This window comes from Ceratotherium simum, chromosome 12 (genome assembly GCF_057802395.1).
Source record: "Ceratotherium simum simum isolate JZ-2026a chromosome 12, ASM5780239v1, whole genome shotgun sequence".
NCBI classification, from domain to species: Eukaryota; Metazoa; Chordata; class Mammalia; order Perissodactyla; family Rhinocerotidae; genus Ceratotherium; species Ceratotherium simum.
The window spans coordinates 72,457,440-72,484,896 of NC_141911.1; the positions used below are offsets into that span (position 1 = coordinate 72,457,440).

A 27,457-nucleotide genomic window follows, 5' to 3' on the forward strand; every position below is an offset into this window, starting at 1 on the left:
AATCCAACTTTTTAGCACCTCTACCACTATCACCTTAATTCAGGTCATCATCAGCTCTTATAAAGACTACTGCAAAAGCCTATTAACTATTTTCCTCCACCCTCCACACAACAGTCCATTATCCAACAATGGTCACAGTGCTCCTTTAAAAACATAAACCAGGGGCTGGCCCAGTGGCGCAGTGGTTAAGCTCGTGGACTGCACTTCAGTGGCCCGGGATTCGTGGGTTCAGATCCTGGGCGCGGACCCAGACACCAGTCATCAATCCATGCCATGGCAGTGGTCCCATATACAAAATAGAGGAAGACTGGCACAGATGTTAGCTCAGGGACGATCTTCCTCACACATACCAAAAATAAAAAATAAAAATAAATAAAAACACAAATCACATCACATCCTCTGCTCACAACCATTCAATTGCTCCCAAGCACACTTAGAATAAAATCCAAATTTCCTATCACGGCCTATGGGGCCTGATGTGCTCCTCGCTATCCTTCTTTTCTGACCTGATCTCCCACCCCTCCTCCCTCTTGCTCACCCCTCTCCCAGCCAGTTCTCTGTGCTGTTCTTGGAGGATGCCAGGAACACTTCCACTTGAGAATTTTTGTGCTTGCTGTTCCCTCTGCCTGCAAGATATTCACATGGCTTGCTCCTTTACTTCACTGCGGTCTGTGAATATTAACTTAGGGCAGCCTCTCCTGACAACCTGAATTGAAAGAGCACTCCCATCACCCCCTTGCCCCTTATCCTGCTCTCTTTTACTTTATAGCACTTACCACTCCAATGCTTAACAGGACTCGAATTTTCACTCAAGGAATGAATAATGAAAGTACATAAATGAGTAACAGTAATCACTGTAATGAGAATACCACTGAGAACTTTGTCTTGGTACAACACGAGCCTCATTCTTCTTGACACCACTCTCTCTTCCAAATGAATAAATCTACTCTAAGAGCCAACTACGTATAAATTAAATGAAGAGACAAGACCACCTCTGTGAGCTGAACTGGAAAAAGTATACCTAGAATCCACCCAAACACGTAAGTAAAGCAAGCATAGACGTTTTTATGTGTATTGATATTCAGACAAGAGAACTGGGAACCAAACTAGATTCTACACACTTACCTAGCAAGTAGAATATTTATACACCAAGAAACACAAAGTAATGGATAGGAGCCTATACTCTGGAGCTCACTAACGGTCCAAGTCCTGGTTCTGATATTTAGTAGCAATATAAAACTTTTCTGTGCCTTAGCTACGTCATTTATAAAATGGAGACAATAATAACAGTATTTACCATATACTGTGTCATGAGAAGTGAACAATACCTACCACGTTAGCAAGACCCGAAACAAATACTAGCTAACATTTTTCATTTATAATCTATTCCAAAAATTGACACTATTAAAAAACACAAATTTTGATGGGCAAGCCTCAAATTATGTTTATATTTCCAAACTTCTCAGGAAAGGTAAGAGATTCATGTTGAATTGAAAAGGTTTCCCTACAAATATTGAAAAAATCTGTTTGTTACTGAGGCTGAAAGCCAGGGAGTCACAAAATAGTAGAATATAAATATGATACCCTAAGTCCACGTGCATATTAACTGCTTATATTGTACAAAGTAGTTCAATAGTTTACAAGTATGAAAAAAATTACAAACTCATTTTTCTTAAAGATTAAAATGTAAATTTAAACTTATTTAAATTCCCTACTACATCAAATGTTCAACATTATAAATAGTAGAACTTAGCTTGTGTTTTATACATTTCACAAAATAACACTATTTGGTTGCAAGTCTCATCCTATTTTCTTACAATAACATAGATTTTTTTAAAAAAATGCTTCCCCTAGAATTAGACAGCAGCTAATTACCTTAGATATTAAAGATTAAAAAAGGAAAGAAAAAAACTGAGCTGTTTCAGTGTTCATTACGTTATATAATACAGGGATACACATATAGTTAAGTCCTAGAGGACAAAATCCTATGATTAAAATGAGCTGTTTTCTTATCTGGGCAAGAAGTGAAAAAAAAAAAAGTTTAAAAGTAAAAAAGCTTACAGTAAACTTAGCCATAAGGGAAGTGTGCCATCTTCTCTCTGGAGAATCAGGGAATCCTCTGTTGCCATGGAATCATGATGCTTGCAGCTCAGCCTGACCTCATAATTGACAGGGAGCCACAGCAGGACATGCTAACTGTCAGCAACGCCAGCTAGCTGAAATAGGAGTACTGAAACCCACGGCAAACAACAGCTTGTTAGGATCTCAATGGTTTAATCCCACATTCCAAGTACTAATGGTAACTGAATTCAGTAGGCTACTCTGACTACGTGAAGGTAAAAACAACACATACTAAGGAACTGTGCAGACCACAGATGTTTTAATTGGCCTCAGAATTTGTTAAGTTTCAGGGTCTGCTAAACTGTTGCTGTTAGGCCAACTGGATACTCTGTATTTATTCTTATTTCAAGTCACAGGCGATACAAAAGCTACAAAGTAAACACAGGTTTTTAAAAAAAGCAACCTTGATGGGTCCACTGCTACTGAAGTTCAAGTTTGAGCTCTGCTTAAAGCATTTAAGCAGGCAAGCGGAGTAGAAGTGTAAAAAGAACAGAATAACTGATAAACCAATTCTTAAATCTGATTTTTTTTCACCGACTTATTGTTGAAGTTAGACCTCTTAAAATGATGCCTTCAGATGTAAGTCAAACATAATTTCAAATAATGAGTATGCTTGAGACAATTCCCTCAGTAGTGTATACTCCCTACCAGGGGTTAAAAAAAAAACCTCACATAGCTTAGTATTTCATTTATTAAATATGACAGCAAATCGCTCAGCTGCATTTATAACAAAATTATTTTCACCATCTTAAATAACCGTGATTACATGTTTAAAATAGTCACATCTCTAGTTCTAGGCAGCGTTTGCATCTCCCCCCTTAAACACAGTTTCTATAGAAAAGCTTAGAAAACCAGAAGTACTCGGCTTCTTTATCAATAATTCAGCGCCAGACCTCTTCTCAGGTGCCGGCATGTCCCCGACAGTCGGGAACTCCGGGCGGGGAACGGGACCCCGGCATCAACAAAGGGGCAGTCCCTACCCCACGCGGGCAGGCTGTGCGGGAAGCACCTGAGTCAGCGACGGCTGTGAAGACCGAGCAGCGTCCACGCAAGCTCAACTCAAACCAGCTCCGCGCAGAGCCTGAGGCCGTCGGGCGGGCACGGAGCCTCGGGGCGCGGGGCGCGGCGACCCCCGAGCCGCCCGCCCCGTCGGCAGAGGCCCCGGACCGCGCGCCCGCCGCAGAGGGGGAGGAGACCGCACGCCCGACCGCCGCAGACGCCCGCGGCCCGGCGCCCTCCTTACCGGTCGCAGCGGCGCGGCGCGAAGGGGCCTCCGACGCCCCCTCGGGTCTCGGCCCCCAGGCCGCTCGCCACCGCCCAGGCCACGGGAGACACGCCGGGCCACACGGGAGCCGGCGCGCCGGCCGTCATTCATACGCAGCGGACCGGAAGCAGAGGGCGGCGTCACTTCCGCCGTCGCGCACTCAAAGCGCTCCCCCTCGGCCGGCCGCGGGAACCTCGGTCCGGCCGCTGTGGGCCGGCGGGGCGGGCCCGGGTCGGCAGGGGCCGCGGGGAGCGCGGGCGGCGGCGGGGCGGTGAGTGAGGGGCTCGCGGCTCCGGGACCGGCCGCCGTCCGAGGCCTGCGCGGGGCCCGCGCTCCCGGAAGGAGCCCTCGCGGGCGGGAGGGTGCGTGGCCGGGCTGGGGGCCCGGGCTCTCGAGGCGGAGGGCCGGGCGCGGGGCCGGTGCGCTCCTGCGTCCCGGGCGCGGGCGGCGGGGCCCGCGTGCACGCCCGGCTCGGGCTCGGAGCCGCCGGGCCCCCGGCGCCGAGTTCCCGCAGCCGGCGCTCCGAGGGCGGGCGGGCGGCGGGGCCGGAAGAGGGTCCGCGCGGAGGCGGCGCCGTCTGCGCTGCTCTGGCTTCCGCTCCCTTGAGGCCGCGCTAACGGAGCGGCGGGCGGGGACGGCTGGAGTCTGCCCGCGTGTGCTTGCGGAGCGGCGGGGAAGCCGCCGGCGCTGTGCGGCAGAAGGGCCGTCGTCCTGGGCCCGCGTCGGAGCGCTGGCCGAAAGCGGGAGAGGGACGCCTCCCTGAAGGCACTCAGGCGTCGTCGTGAGAAACCCCGTGCAAAGCAGGGGCTGGGGTGGGGTCGCGGGACCTCCTCCCAGGGGGCGCGTGTCGGCGCGGGCTCGCGGGAGGGCGCGGACGCCAGCGCTCCCCAAACGGAGAAGCGGGTGGAAGGGGCAGGGCCGGCTAGCGGTTCCGCTGCCAGCAGGGTCTGGGGACGGAGAGTTCAAGCTTCTGCGCCTGCTAGCAGGTCTTCTGAATGCGGGGTCGGGACGGTGGGTTGCAGGGCGGGCCCGAGGCCCGCTGGTTCGGGGTCCCCGCGCTCCGCGGGTGCGGGTGCCGGCGCGGCGTCCCCGCACGGTGGAGGGGGGTGGCCCGGGCGTCGGCGCGGGGCCGGTCTTCCTCACACACACACACACGTTGGGTTTTGTTTTGAAGGCATTGGGAAGCCTTAATTTTTGAGGAAGAAAATGAAAAAGAAGTGCGTTTCAGGAACATTAATGTGGCAGCAGTGTTGAGGTCAAGGAGGATAACTCGATTATTGCTGTAGTACACAAAAGCTAGTAAAGACCTGAGTTTGAGTGTAGCGGTGAAGTGAGAAGCAGAGGCACCCGTGGCATATGTTGTGGAGTCCGCACCCCGGGAAAGGCCTGCTGCGGGTTTGTGTGTGAGGAGTGGGGCGACTCCGTGAGGGACAGATGTAGGCCTCAGACCTGCTTAACAGACTTGTCATTCATTAAAGCAACTGCCCGACAAGGAGATAGGGGGAGACTCTCATAATCTCAATGTTAATCGTACCTGAACTTGAGATGGCCTTAGGACAACCAAGTAGGCTATCTACTAAGCAGGTGGAAATGCGGGATTCGGCTTGAGAGACTGGAGTGCGGACAGACGTGAAGTCCTTCCCTAGAGGTGGTGGTTGAAAATGTGCATCCGTTAGATTGCCAAGGAAGAAGCTGGTAGCAGAACTAAAGGAGACAGACACGGACAGATACGTAGGCAGTGCCAAGAATCGGAGAGACGATGAGCCAGAGGAAGAGGAGGAAAGCCGAGTCAGCGTAATGGAACCCCAGGAGGAGGAGGCTTTTTGGAAGAGGACGTGAATAACGTGTATTCGGCTGGCCAGCATTTACTGAGTCCCTGCTGCCTCCCGGGCACTCTGCTGGACACACACACACCGTGGTCGGTGAGACCAGCCCCATGCTGGCCCTCACAGAATTGTGTTCTGGTGAGAAAGACAGGCAAACAGTGTGCTAACTATTATGAATAAGGACCAGATATTTGGGGACCATGTAACAGTTAAACTTCATATTTTGTCAGGGGAATGTGCAGAAGATGAGACTTGAAGGATGAACACGATGGGTTATGGGACACCCTCTACTGAAGTGCTGGTGTGAGAAAGAGTGTGATATGTCGAAGGACTTGAAGTGAGTCGTGTGGCCTCAGCAGAGAAGTGGGGATGGCCTGAGGTACTGGGTGACGTTTAGTGCGTGTGTACTCTGTGCCGGGTACTGTCGTCACTGCTGTACGTGTGTTACCAGACGATGTAGGCGTCAGAGACCGTGTTCAGAGTCTTATTCTTGACCTTTGGACAGTGAGGAGTGAAGAGTGTTCTAAGCGGGAGAGTGATATGAGGAGATTTGGAGGGGACAGGGTGGTTGCGGGGAGCCTGGTGAAGCTATTACAGTGGCCAGATGATAGGTGGATGATGGTAGCTCTGTCTAGGCTGGGGATAGTAGTAAGGATTGAAAGGGTAGGTGAATTTGAGATATATTTAAGAAATCTGGTGATTGAATGGGGTGGTGAGGAAGTGGGAGGAGTTAAAGCTGGCTGGAGGGAGGGGCTAAGTATCACTTGAGAAAGGGTGTCCTAGAGGAGGAACTCGTTGGGAGACGAGAGGAGCTTGTGAGGCTCTGTTAGGGCCGTGTTCAGAGGAGGCACCCACCTCAGTGAGGTATCCAAGTCAGGCTGGCAGTCAGGTCTTGGAAGAGAGGCATGGGCTGGAGAGAGAAATTTATAATCACTGGCAAAAGGGTGTAGATCATATTGTCTAGAGCGGTAATTCTCAACCTTTAGAGTGGACCAGAATCACCGGGAAGATTTGATGTGGATTTCTGGTCCCCACTCCCAGAGTGTTTCCTTCAGTAGGTCTGGCGGTGGAGACCAAGAGTTTGCATTTCTAACAGGTTCCCAGGTAGTGCGTCTGATGCTGATCCAGAGGACGCATTTTGAGAAGGTGTAGAGTGAGGCAGGAGGAGACTCAGAGCCTGACCCTGAGGAACTCATTTTTGTTTAAGTGGAATAGGAGGAACCTACAAAGAAGGCTAAAAAAGAAGTAGGAGGAGAAAATAGTATTTATTACATTTACCACTGGGCTGTGAATACTCTGGTGAGAGCATTTTCATGGAATGATGGGACAAAGGAAATGCGGCATAAGTAGAAGGAATGAAGAAAGAGTATAAAATGTAGATGACTTTCTGAGGAAGTTTTGCTATAAAACGAAAAAGACAGGATGGAGGAATCTTGAATATATTTAAATGTCAACGAAATGATGCTCGATGAAAAGATAGCAGTAGAAAGAAAGAGGCTGGGGGCTGGGGATGGAGAAGATGTAGTTGATAATCCACAGCTCAAGGTTCCAGAGGGGGAAGGAAGAGATAGGATCCAGGTACTGGTGGCATTACGTGGAGAGTCACCTCCTCCTTATTTATCACGTGGGAAAGACGAAAGGATGGGTGCAGGTAAGTTTGTAGATGTGGTGGTGGGAAGTTGACTTGGTTCCTCTCTGACAGCTTCTGTTTTCTCTGTGGAGTAGGTGAGGCCATCTACTGAGATAGAGAAGCAGTTTGAAGGAAAATGGAGAAAGTATGCCTGGTCTTTGCAGAGTGGGGAAGTGAGTAGACCAGAGAAGCAGGCTAGGATTGCCAAGTTGTGTTGAGTGCCCAGATGAGATTGGTGACTCTGCACACGCACAGTGTGTGTGCTCCACTCAGCTGCACTTAGAGTTTGGGTGCAGGCAGGGAGACGGTGGAGAGCACAATGGATGGCTGCACTGTAGAGGAAACGGTGGGGCTGTGGACAAGGGTGCTTAGAGTACAGAAGAGTCTTTGTAAGGCTGGACCATGGAATGGAAGCTGGATAGGAAGTAAAAAGACACACTGCAAATAAACCAAGAAGGAGAAAAAGAGATGGGAAAAATCATTGTTTAGTCATGGGGATTTCTGTGTTACTTATATGCATTTGCCATAGACAGTTCCTAGCATGGGCTAAGAATTCACTCCCACCCACACCACTACTACTACTTTCCTAGGTCGTTGACATTTTTTAAAATGGTAGTTATTAATTTTGTGACATTCTCCTTTTTTTAAAGCAACACCTAGATTTTAAATTAAACGTACATTTAAAGCATTAAATTTCTTTTATATATCTATAGATGTATATCTATTTCTATATCTCTATCTACCTATCATCCACACACCACACACCTAGGACTTTGTTCTCTGGAGTTTTAATCTACAGTAAGAGTGATATGGCTCTTTTACAGTCTGTTTTGGTCCTGGGTTTGGGAATATACAGGAAAGGAATTGTATAGAAGTAACATGATTTGTTGTAACTCCAGGAAAATATTTTTGAAAATAATGAAGGAGATAAATTGACAAAGTTACACCACAGTTGCTGGCCTTTTTAGAAGTTCAGTAGGAGGAAAATAAATTTCTTTCACTGTATATGCATTTCCCAGTCAGAAAGGAGAAGTACTAGAAACCAGAGAAGGCGATTCACAGGGGGAGGAAAAGAAGACAAAAAACTGAAATATGGATGATGAAACACATAACCGTGAGGGTTTTATTTTAGGCCCAACTGCTGTGCTCTGTTTGATGAGGGAAAAAAGTTGGGGCAAAAAGTTGCCAATAAGGAGAAAGCAGAGGGAACAAGAAACTGGAGGCCTCTATAAATTCGAAGTACAGGTGGAATGGGAGTAAAGAAAAGGAAAAAAAAACAAACCCAAGAAGAAAGAGTGTCTTGGTCCCCTGAAGAGGTTGCTGAGTCAAATCGTTGGAAGAGACAGAGTGATGGAAGAGTGTAGTCAAAGAGGAGAAGAGTTGTGGTAGCTGTCAAGTTTTATTGGCTGAAGATCGAAGCTCCTTGGGGTTGAAGATCTAAATAAATTGAGTGCAGAAAGTTGGAGAAGATCATCAATATAGATGCTAAAATTGTCAAAGATGATGGCAGGGGGAGAGGAGGATGAGCCTGGTGTGGATGTTCTATGCGTTAGCAATAAGGAAGATGCAGGTGTGGATTTCAGGAGAAGATGTTGATAAATGGTCATGGAATTTTTTTCCCAAAGCAGCAATTTAGTCAAAGGTCTCTGTAGACCTCTCTGCTTCTTCAGTAGGAACAAGTCAAAGGAACACTCCTCGGCAGAAGGTTGTAAGAGGGGTGATGTCTCGGGGGGAGCGGGGCAGGGGTAGTAAAGGTAGAGATAAGAGGAGTGCTTGAGAAACAAGTGGAGAATGCAGAGGAATATGCTGGTGATGAGTAGGGCCTAGAGGATGAGGGGCGATGAAGTTAACGTGGAGAGGGAGAACAGCTGAGCCCAAAGAGGGTGCTGGGGGACTTGCAAGGGGAAGGCAGTTTGTAGCCTAGAGCAGCCATGAGGACTATATAATAGGGAGAGGGACACCGAAGTTGCTAGACAGGCTGAAGCAGTGGCCTCCAACCTTTCTCATCCTTTATTCCCGAGTAAAGTAAGTGAGCACACTTCCATATGTGCGTATTTAGTTATCAGTTACATGCATACACTGCTATCAGTGTGTATGTTAATAGTTCATTTTTTAATAGAATATTAACAATCAAAAGAAATTCTGATATTTTCTGCCTGTTTTCCACTGTGGAGACCACTGGGCCAGAGGGACATGTTGCTAATTTAGGGCAGGGGTACAAAGCCTGTTCAGATTTATGGTTGCAGGATTTTATAAAAAGAACTGACTCCAAGGTTCTCATGGGAATGTTGGCGTCTGTGACGTGACTTCTGCAGTTTGTGATCTGGGTGCTGACTCTTGTCGCTGGTCTCTACTGTAAGCCTTTAATCTGTGATTGTGGAAATGCTAACTGTCAATACTTTGCTTCTGTTCTTCAGCAGAGAAATTTCCAGTAATGGTTTTTCTAGTGTGTTATAAGGATTCTTCTGAGTCTCAACCCTTTGATCAGTCCCTCATAAACATTGTTCTGGATGAGTCGACTCCTGTGCTCTTTAGCTATGAACAGTTAGGTCACTGGAAGGACTAGGCTGTGTTCCCCTGTGCACTCAGGAGAGGCGGGTTCACCCTGGTCCTCGTGGGCATTTTAATGAGGAGCTTTCTCCTCAGAATGTGTGTGGTGACCAGCCCCAGGAGCAAGTTTAAAAAGAACCTTTCCAGGGGCTGGCCCGGTGGCGAAGTGGTTAAAGCCCAGCACCTTCTGTTTCAGCGGCCCAGGTTCTCGGGTTCGATTCCTGGGCGGCCATGCTGTGGCAGCGCCCCACGTACAAAATAGAGGAAGACGGGCACAGATGTTAGCTCAGGGCGAGTCTTCCTCACACACACAAAAAACAATAATAATAACCTTCCCACACCTGTCCTTATATACAGATGATATATGTAATAATACAATCTTAAGAAGTGACAGCGCTTGCTTCTCAATTTTTGTTGAATTCTTGCTAATAAGAGTTATTAAAAGAATAAGAAAAACTAATACGACTGTTTGAGATGGGTTATTTTCCTTCTAGTATTGGCCTTTAGACTCCTCCTCATTGTGATTCAGATATTTCAGTAGAGCACAGAATTTGACAATAATTCTGAGGCCACTGTAGATATCTAATACCTTCTTGAAAACTTAAAAAAAAAAAGCCTAAGGGTGTGTGTTTTCGTGTCAGAGTTGGAGAGGGATTAGGGTAGGGGGAAGTGGATGGGGAAGGAACAAACAATCCATTTTCAGGCTGATCTTTCATATGCCAAGATTCAACCTACAGCAAGTTTTAATGGCTTTATAAACTCCTGAAAATGAGAGATTACTGTGCAATTGCTGACAGATCCTTAACTCCAGCAGTGCAACTGTGTTGCCTTATTATAATATTAACCTCGAGCATAGAAGACAATTTCAAGCCCGAGAATACTGATCAAAGGATTGAATACAAAGTCTACATTTTTATTTTAATAATTCCCTGCCTGGAGAAGTATTTGAAAAAGTGACAACCAGCAATAGAACCACGTGATAGCATTGGTATTAGTGGAAAACAAAACTTTTTAATGTTTTGGAATTTCATAAGCCTTTGATGTATAGCTTCACTCTTTTAAAAGCTCCTCAGGACACAGAGCCTTATTATAGGCCACGTGGGAGACAGATGGATAGACATTTTAAAGGAGGTATGGCACCATCCCTCAAGAGACCTTGCTTTTTAAAATAGATTTTAAAGACTGTGGCAGGCCTGAGATGCCACAGTCTATATGTGATCCAATAAGATGATCATTAGTGTGTTTCTGAGCATTCAGGTTTGGGATTGAGGACCAAGGAGACAAAGGCAGTTGACCTGAATTCTGTAGCAGTGACCTTCATATGCAGTCGTTACTTAATGCATTCTCCAACCATTGTGCTCTGTGACACCCGCCCTATGTGAATCTTTCTTTGTTTCTTTCTTATGGAAAGAAGGTTTGAGAGAAGAAATTCTGATATATAGTAAACTTGACCTAAACGCATCAAGGTCGTGTGTGCTGAATAGTTTAAAACAGGAAGGGATACTGTGGCAGGGAGGAGCTTATCGGGATTAAAAGCTTGGATTTGGGTACACAGAAAACTGATAATGCTCGTGCTTCAGGGGGAAAGAACTAGATAATGCCGGTCAGGGGTAAGAAGGAAATTTACCTTTATCTGTAATAACCTTTTGGGTATTTTGAATTTTGTGTCATGCACACAGTATAACTTATGATAAACAAAAGAAAAAATAAATTTTGACATAGATAATTGCTCATTGTCTTTAAATTACTTTCTCTTTTTTCCTCAGCTGTTTGCAATGGCTGCTACTGTGAACTTGGAACTTGATCCCATTTTTTTGAAAGCACTAGGCTTCTTACATTCAAAGAGTAAGGATTCTGCTGAAAAGCTAAAGGCATTGCTTGACGAATCTTTAGCTCGAGGCGTTGATTCAAGTTACCGTCCATCTCAAAAGGTACCTACGGGGAATGAAAAGCTTGGAGGGGGTTTTGTAAGGCCTGTAGTAGTACAGTGGTAACATTTAGACTGTCTCAAAACTCTCTCTCTGCCAAAAGCTTCTTTCCTGTAGATGAAGAAGAAATTATCTTATTTAGTTTTCTTCTTCCTTCACGCTTTCAGAGACCTGTTGCACTACATAGAGAAGTTGGCTGGGTGTGAGGGATATTCTGTTCTGATACTTTATGTGTAGAGAAACCCACTGTTCATGATATATTTTAATTTCTAATACTTTATGATCAAAACTTTTTTGAAAGCTGCTGAATTAGGGCCAGCCCTATTGGCCTAGTGGTTAAGTACTCTGCTTTGGCGGCCCGGGTTCAGTTCCCGGATGCAGACGTACACCACTTGTCTGTCAGTGGCCGTGCTGTGGCGGTGGCTCACATACAAAATAGAGGAAGATTGGCAACAGATGTTAGTTCAGGGCAAATCTTCCTCAGCAAAAAAAAAAAAAAAAAAAAAGCTACTGAATGAAACGGTAACTTGTAATTATTCTCTAATGTTTTAAGGGCCAAAAAATCATCAAGTAAAAGCACGGGGATTTTGCAGGGAAGTGAATTGAATATGAGTAGGATAATTTCAGGGAAAAGTAGATGTGGATGAACTGTGAGAACCGTGTGCCCCAATCTTGATAATGACAGAGCCATCGAGCAGCTTTATGTGAAAAGAATATACATTTTGGAATCAGACAAACCTATTTTAAATCTCACTGACTTCTTCCTTGTTGTGTGGTAATAGATGACATATCTTGAACCTTTACTGTGTCCCAGGTACTTTTCTGAGTAGTGTGTGTATATAATTAATTTTAATTATGATAATTAAATCATCTCAGTCCTCTGAGATTAGTTGAGATAGGTGTTGTTTATTTTCCTTATTTTACAATTAGGAAGCTGAGGTGTGTAGTATCTTCATTTCACCTAGCCTCTGTTTCTTTATTAGTAAAATGGGGGTAATAAGAACTACCTTGCAAAGTTGTGAAAATTAAAAGAAGTAAAGCATGTAAGTCACCTAGTGTGGTATCTGCCTGGTACACAATAGGCTTTTGGTGAATGGCAGCTCTTATTATGTTCTCAATACCCACTACGACATTCTTCCAAACCTTTCCAGAGCTCTAGCCCTGAAACTCCGAGGCACTCAGGTCTGTTGCCCCCTCCAACTAGAGGAGGGGAGACACAGCTGTGTGACTAGCGCAGTCTCATCCAGAGTCTCGAGCCCCAGACAGGCCAGGTCCCAGGCTCAGCACCCAAGTAAACGGGTATTTTGCCCCCAGCCTTCTTTCCACATTAGCTATGGCATTCTTGATCCTTCTAATTGTCTTTGAATAGTAGAGCCCTTGTGACCTCATTTCTTCTGTCATTCTCCTTCTGGTAGGTTCAACAAGTTCAAATCGACCAAATTAATACACCTCCACAAAACACACTGCCAAGTTCATTCTGCTCTGAGTATTGGTATTTTCCAAATAGGAAAAACCTGTTGTTACTGAAGAAGCAGTATTTTGAGATTCTGAAACAGAAGGAATTTCATCTATTAAAATACATGAAAAATGTATTGTGTTTAAAAAGCCTGCTGCCCTTAGGTTTCTAAGTGGAAGTTACTTCTCTTGGTCAGTTTAGAGAAAATATTCTGTCGGGTATTTAAAAAGCACAGGTTCATTTAATTTTAGCCTTCAGCTGAACATTTCCCATTTCTAAAATTGTGTGAGAGTGATTTATGCCAGTGTCTTTCATAGGTTAGCAAGTATAGGATCACCTGGGGGCTTTGGTGCACTTACAGACACTAACAACCAGTTCTCCAAGTGTAGTTCCAACATAAAATTAGTTGATATTTTCATTTACCTCAGTGAGTAAGTTGAATGTGAAATAATGAAGTTAGAACTTATGAACTCATCCATCAATGACTTGAGCAACTTCTTTGCTGAATTAAATAATAGTTTTCAAATACGGCAAGACTGTGTCCTCAATTTTTTACATTAGAGAGCTGATACACTTTTCAGTTTAATCTGCTGTATTAATATTTTCTGCATCACTTTCCGGAGGCTGCACGAGTGGTCAGCAGACTTGCTGTAAAGAGTCACCTGGTGGATATTTGAGGTTGTGTGGGCCGGTGGTCTCTGTCGCACAATCTGACTCTGCTGTGGCGGCTTGAAAGCAGCCGCAGCTAGCACATCAGCGCATGCGCATTGCTGTGCTCTAACGCAACTTGACTTATGGGAACAGGCAGCAGGCCAGACTCGGTCTACTGGCCCCAGGTTACGAACCCCCGATCCAGACAGTCAGCACAGCAGTAAAGCGAGCCCTGCTCCCGATGAGTCTGTTTCTCGTCCCTTCCCTTCCCCCTCAGAGGTCACCACTGTTCTGAAGCTGATGTGCAGCTGTCCCATTTATGTTTTCATACTTTTATGTATTATCATAGAAGAATAGACTACACTCAGATGTTCTAGTTGTATTTAGTATGCTAGGGAAATGCCCTCCTTGTTTTGGGGGTGGTGGGGTGGTGATTCCAAGAAGCTACTACATGCATAAACTTTTTGTACCATTAACAATAATAGATAACAAGTATATACATCAGCAAAGCTGTGACATAAGAACAAGGATTAAAAGTTTAAAACAGAACGAAAGGCCAAGCCACAGACTGGGAGAGATATTTGCAAATCATGTATCTGACAAAGGACTTGTATCCAGAATCTATGAAGAACTCTTTAGACTCAGTAATGAAACAAACAACCCCATTTGTTAAAATGGGCAAAAAATTTTAACAAACACTTTACCAAAGAAGATATATGTATGGCAAACAAGCCCTTGAAAAAATGCTCAACATCATTAGCCATTAGGGAAATGTAGATTGAATCCACAATGATATACTAATGCATACCTATTGGAATGTCTAAAATTAAAAAGATTAGCCATAGCAAGTGTTGGTAAGGCTGTGAGAGACTGGGACTTGTGTGTACTCCTGGTGGAAATGTAAAATGGTATACCACTTTAGAACATGGTTTGGAAGGTTCTTAAAAAGTTAGACATATACTTACCATATGATCCAGCCATTCCACTCCGAGGCAAGCATTCTAGAGAAATGAAAGTGTGTGTCTACACAAAGACTTAAGACATGAATGTTCATAACAACTTTATTTGTAACAGCCCCAAACTGCACACAATCCAGTGTCCATCAATAAGTGAATGGATAGACAATTGTGTTACATCCATTCAATGGAATACTATTTGGCAATATAAGGAATGAACTATTGATACACTCTACAACATGGATGAATCTCAAAATAAATATGCTGAGTAAAAGAATCCAGACAAAAAAGAGTGCATACTGTATGATTCCATTTATACAGATTTCTGGGAAACGCAAGCGAATCAGTAGTTACAGAAAGCAGAGCAGCGGTTGCCCGAGGATGGGAGAACGCAATTTCTCTAGGGTCTGTACCTCTAGGGTGACTACAGAGGGCCACAAGGTAGCTTTGGGGCATGGTGGATATGTTCATTATGTTGAATATAGTGTGATGTCTCAGGTGTGAAACTGTATGGTAACACTTAGCAAATTTTGCACTTTTAAATGGGTGCAGTTCGTATATCAGTTATTTCTCAGTTTTTAGAAAGGGACTTACGTTGGTCACAACACATCTTAACTTTTAACTGAAAATTGTTGGATTTATGATCTATTTTGTGTGATGTGTGAGATAGTCTGAATGTTTAATTATGGGTATCTTTATTTCACCTTTTAGGATGTGGAGCCACCCAAAATTTCAAGCACAAAAACTATTTCCATTAAGCAAGAGCCCAAAACATCATCCAGTCTTCCTTCTGGCAGTAATAATGGCAAGGTCCTCACAACAGAGAAGGTCAAGAAGGAAGCTGAGAAGAGACCTGCGGATAAGGTAAGATTTTATGTAATCTAGGAAAAAAAGAAAATCAGTTGTTTATAGACAGAAACAGTGTTTTGTGCTTACTTCTTTTCTATAACAGTGAGTAAAAGCACGTAATAGTCACTCAGTAAATATATTTTGATAATTATAGATGTTAATTTTTTGAAAAATGAGTAAAATTTGGAAAAATTTTTTAACCATTTACTGAAGTTCTTGTCAGTGAGTATTTGAGCCCTAGGGGATGTACTAATTTCAAGTATAAACTTTAATCCATAACTCAAATGTTCTCGATGGAACAGTTATCGAGAAGAATAGCTAGAGGAAAGAGTAAAGATGTAAATGACTAAACGTGGCGTTTGTTACAGCACGGTGTGTACCCTAACAGGGCTTTTGGTAATTCTTGGATCGTCTATTTTGAATGATTTCTGCACATAGTTAATTATCAAAATTTTAGCACTTAGTGAAAAATACATTAAAAAAAACTTTGGTAACCCCTGCCCTCAGGGTGGAGTATATTAGTCCCATACGTTTACATACTTTTTTCTAAAATATTGGCTATTCCTAAACTATATTGTATTGTTTTCTGTGCTTTTAAATTTGTATAAATGGTATCATGCTGTACATATATGTATATCCTTTAGTAACTTTTTCTCCACTTATTAAAATGTGCTTTAGAAATTTACCTACGTTGATACATGTAGATCTGAATATTTCTTTCAGCTACCATATAATATTTATGAATCAACCAGGTTATCCATTCTCCTACTGATGGTTAGCTTATTTCTCCCTTTTCTCTATCATAATGGAGCTTCAGTAAGCTGCTTTATACGTATCTCTTTGTGCACATGGTGACAGTTTCTATAGAATATATAGCTGAAAGTGGATGTAATAGGATAGGTACATCTTCAGCATTATTAGGTAATACCAAATTACTATCGAAACTGGATGTACTAAATTTATGCTCTCACCAATGAAGTATAAGAATTCCAAATTTGGGACCGGCCTGGTGGTGCGAGCAGTTAAGTGCGCGTGCTCCGCTGTGGCAGCCTGGGGTTTGCCGGTTCAGATCCTGGGTGTGCACCGACGCACCACTTGTTAGGCCACGCTGTGGTGGCATCCCCTATAAAGTGGAAGAAGATGGGCACGGATGTTAGCCCAGGGCCAGTCTTCTTCAGCAAAAAGAGGAGGATTGGCATCGGATGTTAGCTCAGGGCTGGTCTTCCTCACAGGAAAAAAAAAAGAATTCCAAATTCTCCATGTCTTATCAGATTTTTTTAATTTTTGCTAATCTGACAGGTATATCTATAACATTTATATCTTAAAGAGAGGAGCCAGAATTTGCTTTGAAGCGAGTATGACAATGTGTTAAGTCTGGATGACTGGTAGATAGTTCATCATTTACTTCTTTTCAATATATTTTAAATATCAGTAGTTCATTATTAAAAATATTTAAAATAAAAATAGCCTTTAAAAATAGACTTAGTAGTGCTGTGGCTTCTCGATTCAAAGCATCTGATAGGGGATAAAAGGAGGGGAGTATAAGTAAATGCATTGAACTTCGAGAATTCTTTAATGGGTAAAAGAGTACAAAGAGAAATACAGAGACGTGCTAAACCGTTCTGACTTATTTCTTTCTACCTTGCTGGTTTCTTTTAACATACTGATGATGCATTCATTATAAATCTTCTGCAGATCTTTAGTCTGTACATCTGTCCCTAACCATATGACTGTGTGTGTCAAGTGGACCTGGTCATTTCACGTTGTCCATTTATCTGTCTCTCGGTGATTTAAAGTTTACTCTGACACGTTACTTTCTGATTGGGTGCTTTTTATAGATGAAGTCTGACATCGCTGAAGTAGTTGATCTTCCAAAGAAACCTAGACTGGAGAAGCCAGAGACACGGTCCTCTCCCATTACCGTGCAGACCAGCAAGGACTTAGCTATGGCTGACCTTTCCAGTTTTGAGGAGACGAGTGCTGACGATTTTGCTATGGAGATGGGCTTGGCCTGTGTTGTTTGTCGGTGAGTTATACCTTGCCACAGATTCTTTGTTTCTTTATAAAGAGCAAACAACTAAGGAAAAAAATCAGACCAATTGTTGGATGTTTTTATTTTGTGTTTATTATTTGGAGGAAGGGTAGGAGAGAAGTAGATTATTCCCTATGAACTGCCCATAAACATCGTAACATCTTGAAAATTGTCAAATATTTTATCTTCCTGACTGTGGCATCTTTAATCTGTTACGTTGTAACATTTTCTGCATTCTTGGGTTCTAGAGGGAAAGCAATTATTGCTTTATTCTGTAGTGAGGAAGAGTATGTTCAGCAGACTCAATTATTTCCATCTTTTTTTTTAAGAAGTCTGTTTTTTTTTCTGAATTGTTGATAGTACTTGTAAACTGTTATATATCACTTCCTAAAACACCATTAAATATTTTCCTAAGAATAATCAAAGTGAAATCAATGGTTCATGTAGGTTATTCTGAGTGTTATTTTGAAACATGGATACATAATTATAAAAACATAGGTAATTCTGCTTAGTAGAAGATGCATTTTAAAAATCAGAATAACTGGATTTTAAACTTCTTGGTGCCAGGGGCTATATTTTTAATTGTTAATGGCTTTCACTGCCTAGCACAACAGAAAAGATTACCATCTTTGTTGCTATTTTCTTGATGAAAATGTTACATTCTGGTGCATTGGGACTGAGTAAAGAACTAGAAGCTTTTGTGGACCCTATAGAGAATGAGTTAATGTACTTCTGAATAGGGTCATTTGTTAGAGCTTCATGTTTTCATATGTATTTATTTCAGCCTTTATCTACCAGGATGGTTATCATTTTTAAATAAAGAAATGGTGAAATGAGAATGTGGAGAGAACTTGTAAGTGTGGCCCTCCATCAGGAAACTAGTGATAGTCTAAGGCTGTGGGGATTGCTTTTTGTGTTACTGGAATTGATACTCTTTTGATACATGTGTTGCTTCCTTCTGTTCAGTTGGTTAGACATTTACTTATTGAACACCCTGTGTCTGCACAGTGATGTGCTGGGCGCTGTAGATGATTAGGTCCAGTTCCCACTTTTAGGCAGCTCATACATTAATGAAGAAGGTAGAACAACATGTAGGTGACAAATACAAAGGAATGTAATAGAGGGACAAAGACAATGTTATGAAACTGTTGGAGGACTAGCTGAAGTCTACTGCCGCTGGAGAAAGAAAAAGATGACAAGGAGGATATGGCCAAATTTAGTACTGAGGCACCTTATGTATTTATTAATGCTGGAGCATAAGCTTTAGAAGAAGTGAAGTGCTTGTGCAGGCTACATGCTGGGGTTTGTTATTTTTCTCTTTGGTTTTCTGGAGTTTTTACTCTCTTTAATGTATCAGACTTTACCAGAACTACCCTGAAATGGCTTTAAATTGTTGCATTCAAATAAGTGCAATATTTAATGATATCTTTTCTTAGGCAAATGACGGTGGCATCTGGTAATCAATTAGTGGAATGTCAGGAGTGCCACAATCTCTACCACCAAGATTGCCATAAGCCCCAGGTGACAGACAAGGAAGTGAACGACCCTCGCCTTGTGTGGTATTGTGCCCGATGTACTAGACAAATGAAGAGAATGGTAGGAATCATTTTTCTCTGTTTTAAACAGTCTCTGTCAATTATTTTGTTGATATGTGCTTTTCAAAATAAAAATTTGAGCTTTTAAGACAGTGAAAAAAATGTCACATAAGCTGATTATTTAAATGTCTGTATATATAGTGTATGTGTGTGATTTGTGTGTCTGCCTGAAGACCAGACTATGTTATGTGCGTTTTTCTCTGTTCAGCTTTTTGCTTATTCTGCTATAGATAAACAGGACTGGAGACCCACAGCATATGAATAATTCTTACTAGCGTGTCAGTGTAGTTATAAACCATACAGAGCACGGGGGGAAGTGGTGAGATACCAGCCCCAGGCTCTGGAGCGTCTGGTGAGGATGTTGAAACGTCTGCTCCTGAGTGAGCCTGAACCACCAGACCCACAGGCCGTGCACAGAGGCAGTGCTTCTGCGGACACCCTGCCCTTCCGTCCTGTGTCTGCCGTCAGTCCTCCCCTCTTGTCGTCCTGCAGGGACCATTCACCCCGCTCTCCCAGTGCACTTTCTCTGTCTACTGCTCACTGACGTAACTGCCTTTAGTATCATTGTGAAACATGTTTTGATTTGTTATAGTAGATAGTTTTCCAACTTTTATTCATTTAAAAAGTAGACAAATGAACTTCGTCACTTTCCTTTTAAAGAAATCCAGTTGTTATTTACTTCGGTGACTTGCTCCCCTGCCTTAGATTAGGGGCTCTTGATAGATGAGGTCCCATGTCTGGTAACCAAATGAATTCCTACGTAAGTTTTTCTGACCAAATGTGTCTTTCTAAAGTGCAAAGTACTTAGTTAAAACTGAAAAATCAAGATATCTATTTTACTTTTTAATCAATTAAGTCAGATACAGGACATGTTTTTATTCATTCCTATGAAAAGTAGTAAAATTTCAGTAGTATGTATACTTTCTGTTTGTAATAGGAAATGTCTGTGACAAGGTGCAATTTTTTCTGCTCAGTCTGATTTTTATTGAATTTATTATTTAAACTAGCCCTCTAGGACCTCAACCAAAATGATTCTGGGTGAGCAATATAGTGCATTCCAGGGCATTGACAGAAGTAGTCACTAAGAATTGGTATTAGTCAAATAAATAATTCGTGACAATAATGTCTTTCTTATTATATCTTCAAAGTTTTTTTAATTATTTCAGTGTAAGTCTCTTAATAAAGTAAGCACTGTCCCCTCTAAGTTTTTCTCCCCCATTTTTTATGACTAAGTTTACACCAAATCTATATTTATGGTTCTGACCGTCTTTCTGGAGTGAACTTTGGCAGCTGACCAGGTATCCTACAGTTACTTTAAGTTCAACAACTTTAAATTAAAATGGTTTTCTTCCCCGCTCAACTTTGTCCCCAATTGCCTGAACTAGAAAACATGATCCTTGATGCCTCTCTTAATTCCGTATCCCTTTGTTTACCAAATTTGTTAATTTGACCCTTCTGTATTTCTCAGATCTGTTCCTTTTGCTCTTATTACCCTGTTCCACAAATCCCTCATTTCTTGTCTATTGCTTTACCCTCTTAGGAGGTCTCCTTGCTTCCCTTCAATCTACTTTATGTACTGCAATTAGAATTATTCTTCTAAAATATTTATCTAACTTTATCTGCTTAAATATGCCCAATGGCTCTGAATTACTTGTATAATGAGGTTATGCTCGTTCGGGTGGGTATGTGGACCTTCTCTCTTTGACCCTAGTCTGCCTTTGTACCTTTCTCTCCCACCACTTCACCATATATGCCCATGCACCCTGGCCATGCCAGACTAAGTGTATCATTCCCTGAATATGTGGTGAACTTTCATGTTCCCATATATTCTGCTTCTCAGCTTCTCTTCCTCTGGGATACCTTTTATTCTTTATCAGCTTTGCAAATTGAATGTCTAGTTATTTGTGGCTGAGCCCATGTTTCATTCATTGGCGTAGCACCAGAGCAGAGCTCAGGACCGGATGCATCCTGCGTTGTTGTTCTCGTGTTAAGATACGTAAAATGGAGAGGATGTGGATTAGTACCAGAAGTCAGCAGTCAACATGTTCAGTCTGTGTGTCTGTGAGTCAAAGTACTGAATGAGGAAGCCCTGATTAGTGTTAGGACATGGTTAGAGTCCACCTAGAGTGGACCTGCTGAAATACCAAAGGCCATGATCTGAAGTGAGATCCTGATACGTGAAGATCAGGATCCAGCAAACACAGGTTTAATGAGAGAAAGGAATTTGGAGACAGTGGGGATGCTAAATCCAGTCATTGTAGCTATACTTGCGTTCAGTGAGGTTTTCATATGTGTGTTGGTTGTTGCTCCAGGGTATCTCAGAGATACTGTAAATAGCATCTTACATCCCCTCTCTCCTTGCAACAGTTTCTCCAACGAGGGCAGGTTATGCAGTAAACATCATTATAGAAAGACTTAGTTAAGAACGTTGTGATCATGTGTGGCCGGGTCCAAGGCCATTCTTCAGTTATAATTTTCTCTCTACCCGGTAATGAGTTTTGCCCCAGCACTAGGTAAGAGACTCGTAGGACTTATTGCAGTGGTTCTCAACCTAAGGTGGTAACACACTCCTACTCAGCAGCATTTAGAAATAGGTGGTATTTTTGATTGTTGCCAAAATGGCAGTTAATAGCCCTGAGTGGGGGAATTTCGTACATTCTGCAATGTGTGAGGCAGTCACCCAGTGAAAAATTGTAGTGCCTTTGTCAAGCAATACTGAGTCAGTGGTAATATCCTAGTTCCTTTACGGGCATTTTCTATTTGATAACATAGAAATTTGTTCTCTTTGATAACAGAGAAATTTGTGAACTTTCTCTAAGAATTCAGTGTGCCTAGTTCTGCAGTGTGGAAGAACCTCAAAAAGGTTCATTGTTTATCACTAATAGTTTTTTCTCCCTGTTCTGTGTTTAAAACCATAAATTGATCTGAACTACCTTTTAACTAACCGTCAGTTACTTAGACTTTTGCCTGAACCCCTAGAAGAAAACTCCTGTCTTGACGAACAATAGTAAGAAATAAATGCACTTCATTGTGAGTGAAGCTGATTACAAATAGTTTGCGATTTTCCTTTTTTTCTTAAATAATTTGGTTTGTCTTGTTTAAGTGTGAGTCAAAGTACTGAGTGGGGAGCCATGATTTCTAAAGCTTCATATTATCTTTACTGTTTATAGACTAATAAAGTTTATAAAACCATTAATATGATGATAAAAATGATTTCTCCAAGAGTCTATATTTTCAATGTCATCACAATATATTTTTTGTGTGTGTGTGAGGAGGATCAGCCCTGTGCTAACATCTGCCAATCCTCCTCTTTTTTTTTGATGAGGAAGACTGGCCCTGGGCTAACATCCGTGCCCATCTTCCTCCACTTTATATGGGACACCGCCACAGCATGGCCTGACAAGCAGTGCATCAGTGCACGTCCGGGATCCGAGCTGGTGAACCCCAGGCCGCCGCAGCGGAGCGTGTGCACTTAACCAGCCCCGTCATCACAATATTTTTTAAATGTTCAACTCTATTTCAATTCAATGAAGAGTCCTGTGATAGATTTTTATTGTCTTTTTTGTGCATTCAACTAAGATTTTGTAGCTAATTTAATCTTAACACTGATTTTTACAGGCTCAAAAAACTCAGAAACCACCCCAGAAACCAGCCCCCACTGTTGTTTCTGTAGCTCCAGCTGTCAAAGACCCGTTGATTAAGAAACCAGAAACTAAACTCAAACAAGAGACAACTTTTCTAGCGTTTAAGAGAACGGAAGTCAAGGTACAGTACATTCCATTTTATCTAAGATTGGATTTTAATTTAGATGACTAAATAATAGTTACTTGGAAAAAAATTAATGGGGAACTTTATATACTAAATGGCCATATGTTGGAAATGAAGGCTGCACTGCTATTAACAGTAGGTAGAAAGAAGACACTTAAGTAATTTAACATCGCCTCTGCCGTGTCTCTTTTGATCGCAATGTGGAACTGTCTGTGCGCGGTCCAAGGTGGTGTTGTTCACCACCATTCCTGCGTGGTCAGACCCTTACCTCCCTCTGGGGGTCAGCTGTGGGCCTGAGACCTCTGCCCTCAGCAGCCGCGGTTTGTCCTCACGGTGCTCTGCTGACGGCCCTGCAGCTTCTCGTCTCCCTGCTATTTGGCTGGCACAGAAGTTTTCCTGCTGCGTCCTGTTGTTTCTTTTATTGTCATGAGCTTTCACGGTACCCACCTCTGATTGTGAGGAGCCACATGGTCCAGTGAGAGTGTCACCTTTCTCATTCCTAGGCTTGCCTCCTTGAAATCACACTACCTTCTTGTTGATATCCTGGCATTTGATGTCATGAAATCTTTTTCTAATCTAATTTTATAACAAAAAAAGTGCTTTAACTGAGTTAGATGTTCCAATTTTAAGCAGAGTACCAAAGATGGAAGAAAAAAATATCAGCCCCAAATTCTCAAAGGTTGACCCCAGAAAATTCTGAAGATATTACCTTGTCCAAGTGACTGTAAGTAGCAAAGATCAAGAACCTTGTTGTGATGATAAAGAATGTGAATATAAAGTACTCTGAGAAAGATACTGATCATTTTATTTGCAGATCATTTTTTAAATTAATTTACCAGGGAAGAGTTGATGCCCAAGGAATATCCATTACTGATTTGTCATATAGAAACTGGATGAATTGGAATAGAAGTAAGAATAATTTATTGAAAGTAATTCAGGTTGCTATATTCTATATTTAAATCACTTTTAGGTAGATTTTTATACTAACCTGTTATACTGAAGTTTATTTTTAGGAAATCCAACATGGAATCTTCTAATGGCAAATAAATTAAGGCCTTGACTGTCGCGTTTGTTCTGATTAAGAGGTTTTGGTGTTTTTATGATAAAAGTGAATAAATTTTTACTGTGAAAAACATTTGTCCTTATTCATATATGAAAAGCAAATTGCTTTCTAACTGGGATAATGGGCAAGAAAAAATTCATAGTTAAAAACAGTTGAGAAATTTATTTTCCACACTGAAATAGTAAGAAATTTACTTGGCCCCCTTGTCTGTGTCGTTTCACTTTTGTGTGTCCAGATAGTATGGTGAGCTGTCTGTCATTCTGCTGAAAGGCAATACCAGTGACAGCAAGCTATTAAAGTGAGATGCTGTGCACACAGAACTTGCTTTCTCCTCTGTGCTTTGTAAGTGCGGGGCTGCTTAATGACTTCAGATAGGTTTTCTTCTGTGAAGTTTGTGGAAAGATCATTTAGCCAGGTGGCAGACAGTTTTATGTTTAATAGACAGAAAAGGAAAAAAATTAGATCTTTCATAACTGAAAATTTAAAGTTTACTACACCTGTGTCCCTTTGCTTCCTTGACTAACTTTTTCTCATTACCTGTATGCATTCCTCTAGGAATTTATAATTTATGTAAAGTTTTTCTTCTCTGGATAACCTTACCCGATGGTTATTGTATGAGGTTACTGTAAAAAGTCCTATCATTTTTCAGAGTATGTGAACAAAAATCTAGACTTCTCTTAAAAAATAAGGACCTCAGAGCTCTCTATTTTAGTCACTACATTGGTTACAAATGTTTATATGTAGACAGTATTGAAGGCTACTTTGTAAGAACTAAAAACGTTTTTATCAACTCTTTCAGAGTTCAGTTCTAAAATATAACTGGATATATTTTAGGCATGATAACTACCATATTTTTAAGTAAGATACTATTTGTAAGACTTTTTCTTTTCCCAATGTGAATTTAACACTTTTGTAAATCTTAAGAATATGAAGGTAGAAAGAGTGCCAGTGAGAAGTTCAATTCATAATTAATTTGAACAAAGCACATTTTTGCTTAATGTGAAGGTGAAAAAAATTTGTTCTTGTGGGAATAGGAGCAATATTTATTTATATAGTGGCATTGGTATAATTGTTAGCTTTTGACTGGCCAAGGAAGTTAATTAGAGAAATTGAAGTGTTATACCTTTAAGAAGTAAATCTGAGAGTGAGTCGGACCTACCCAAAATGTCACTGTGCAGCTTATGGGGCAGTTGATAACATCCTTTATACAGAAGCAGGGATCTCTTGTGTGACAGTTTTGACGGAGACATAGACGAATTATGAAAATAAGGTCATGAGACCTTTTTAATATATCAGCAGAGTTGTACAATTCCAAGTAGTCGAAGTTGCACATCTGTATATATTTTGCAGTATAGTAGCTATTTGCTTGAAATTTGGGGGGGGAATGGTTTTTTTTTTTTTTTTAAAAATTGGGTTCAGAATCTCATACATTGACTCAATAAATAATTATTGAATGAATCTCTTTATCTCAGACATCTCATAAATACCCTGAGTGCCACCACTTTTTTCCGTTAAGAGTGGATTCTATTTTTGAAATGATCCACAAGCCATTTGGAGCAAAGTCTAAAGAATTAGATGTTTTACTGAGCCAGATAATACCTTTTTGGGTAAAACAAGTTAAATCATTAAATCTGATTTTCTGATATGACTTATAATTGAATCTAAAAACAGTTCTCAAAAAGGAATTTTGTATATTTCTTTTTTGGAATCGTTAGAACAAGAATGTGGCATCCAAAAATTTTTTCTTTGGAAATGGTAGCACCCATTAGCTGTGGATAAGTTTTGTTGTATGTGTTTTTTCACATCAGTTTCATAAGAACTTAATTTTGGTGGTGTAATTTAAATTTCCCAAGTCATTACTTTTGTTTAAAAAGTCCAACAGTTAAACTTGTTATATATTTAAGAATATTATATTAGATGTTAATTATACTTGGCTCTAATGTTATATTAATCTTATTTTTTTTAGCCATCCACAGTGATTTCAGGAAATTCTTCTAGTACCAGTGTTTCCTCTTCAGTAACTAGTGGCCTAACTGGATGGGCAGCTTTTGCAGCCAAAACTACTTCTTCTGGTCCATCAACAGCAAAATTGAGTTCAACAACCCAAAACAATAGTGGGAAACCTGCTACCTCATCAGCTAACCAGAAGCCTGTGGGTTTGACTGGTCTGGCAACCTCATCCAAAGGTGGAATTGGTTCCAAAATAGGTTCCAGCAACAGCGCTGCACCAACTGTACCATTGAAACCACCACCACCTCTGACTTTGGGCAAAACTAGCCTCAGTCGCTCGGTTAGTTGTGACAATGTTAGCAAAGTAGGTCTTCCTAGTCCAAGTAGCTTAGTTCCAGGAAGCAGCAGCCAACTGAGTGGGAATGGAAATAGTGGGACATCAGGGCCTGGCGGAAGTGCCACCAGCAAAACCACCTCGGAACCAAGCAGCTCTCCCTCTGCGTCCCTTAAAGGTCCAACTTCCCAGGAGTCACAGCTCAATGCCATGAAGCGATTACAGATGGTCAAGAAGAAGGCCGCCCAGAAGAAACTCAAGAAGTAATGTGGCCAAGCAGGTTTTTATATCATGTTACCCTAAAGATTAAAATCTTATTATTAGGACATAAACTGTCATACACTATAATTTAATAAAAATCTTCATAACGAAATTTCTATTATTTCTTACCTTAAAATACTAAATGTTATTTGACAGAACTTGGAAATCTTTGGTATTTTAAATCTGTTTAATGTTTTTATTTTAACAATTCCCATACTGTGAGTGAAAACAATGATTAGAATGACTAATTCTTTTTTTTGGTGAGGAATATCAGCCCTAAGTTAACATCTGCTGCCAATCCTCCTCTTTTTGCTGAGGAAGACTGGCCCTGAGCTAACACCTGTGCCCATCTTCCTCTATTTTATACGTGGGGCGCCTGCCACAGCATGGCTTAATGAGCGGTACGTAGGTCTGGGCCCAGGATCCGAACCTGTGAACCCTGGGCTGCTGAAGCGGAGCACTCAAACTTAACCACTACATCACTGGGCCGGCCGCTAGAATGACTAATTCTTGATGAGAACTTCCGGAATCCCAGAAGACTGGTAGCATATATGAATTTAAAAAAAAGGAGTAGTTCCTCTTTTAGCAAAGCCCTAGGATTGATCCTGCTGAATAAGGTGCCTTACAAGGTGGCAGGATGACCCAGTACAAAGTTTTCTACTTTCCCTCCAATATTCTGGATATTCAATGTCCATTCCCAGCTTCATTTCAATTGATTCTCCCTCTCCACCCAAATAGTTCATCTCCCCTTTTTCAAAATTAATTTTTCATAATTGATTTCTCATACCCCTGTATTATGTCTTTACCTTTTTCACCACCTGTATCAATTATTTAGGGATTTATCTCTTCAAATAGATTGTGAACGCCTGCACCCTTTTAATGCAACACTTGTCTCACATTGCCAGTGTAACATATGCACATAGTATATACTTAATAAATGTTGAATTGTGATTTATCCTGGTTACACACATTCCTGAGAATTCTTGAGAAAAACACCCATTCCAAGAGTCTTCATGGATAGATAATTTCTGACTTGTTTACATACTGATAGCTTCTTCCTAAACCATGAAAAAGAGTGCTGTTTTATTTTTATTACCCAAAAACGTTATGGCATTTTACCTAATTTTAGTTAACTTTGTATAAAAGAAGCTCCTACATAATGATTAATTCTTGAGATTGTTTTGAAGTATGTGTGTGTACAGAGTGTGAAGGGTCTGAGTTGT

The 27,457-nt window shown here is 41.6% G+C and overlaps 2 protein-coding genes across 14 annotated transcripts in view; one reads left to right on the plus strand and one right to left on the minus strand.

The window, feature by feature from the left end:
• GSTCD (glutathione S-transferase C-terminal domain containing) overlaps positions 1-3,584 on the minus strand; it is a 126,734-nt gene extending 123,150 nt beyond the window's left edge. For 4 of the 8 annotated variants that reach the window (XM_087437773.1, XM_087437774.1, XM_087437772.1 and 1 more), the window contains exon 1: positions 3,365-3,584. In XM_087437773.1, the coding sequence (XP_087293899.1) occupies positions 3,365-3,496 (132 nt within the window). In that variant the 5' untranslated portion in view covers positions 3,497-3,584. Of the gene's footprint in view, positions 1-2,061; positions 2,231-3,130; positions 3,232-3,364 lie in introns of those variants that run through there. The other 4 variants (XM_087437776.1, XM_087437775.1, XM_087437777.1 and 1 more) reach the window with 3 other exon arrangements.
• Positions 3,524-26,346, plus strand: INTS12 (integrator complex subunit 12). 6 transcript variants are annotated; one of them, XM_087437780.1, is made up of 8 exons: positions 4,232-5,349; positions 5,442-5,548; positions 11,158-11,322; positions 15,094-15,246; positions 17,070-17,257; positions 18,700-18,859; positions 22,477-22,623; positions 25,656-26,346. In XM_087437780.1, exons 3-8 carry the CDS (start codon positions 11,167-11,169, stop codon positions 26,238-26,240), a joined length of 1,389 nt encoding a protein of 462 aa, XP_087293906.1. In that variant the 5' UTR covers positions 4,232-5,349; positions 5,442-5,548; positions 11,158-11,166; the 3' UTR covers positions 26,241-26,346. The 6 variants fall into 6 exon arrangements, with proteins under 6 accessions (XP_087293909.1, XP_087293912.1, XP_087293906.1 ...); XM_087437783.1 differs by lacking the exons at positions 4,232-5,349; positions 5,442-5,548 and adding an exon at positions 3,524-3,656; XM_087437786.1 differs by lacking the exons at positions 4,232-5,349; positions 5,442-5,548 and adding an exon at positions 4,180-4,197.
• The last annotated feature ends 1,111 nt before the right edge of the window (positions 26,347-27,457 follow it).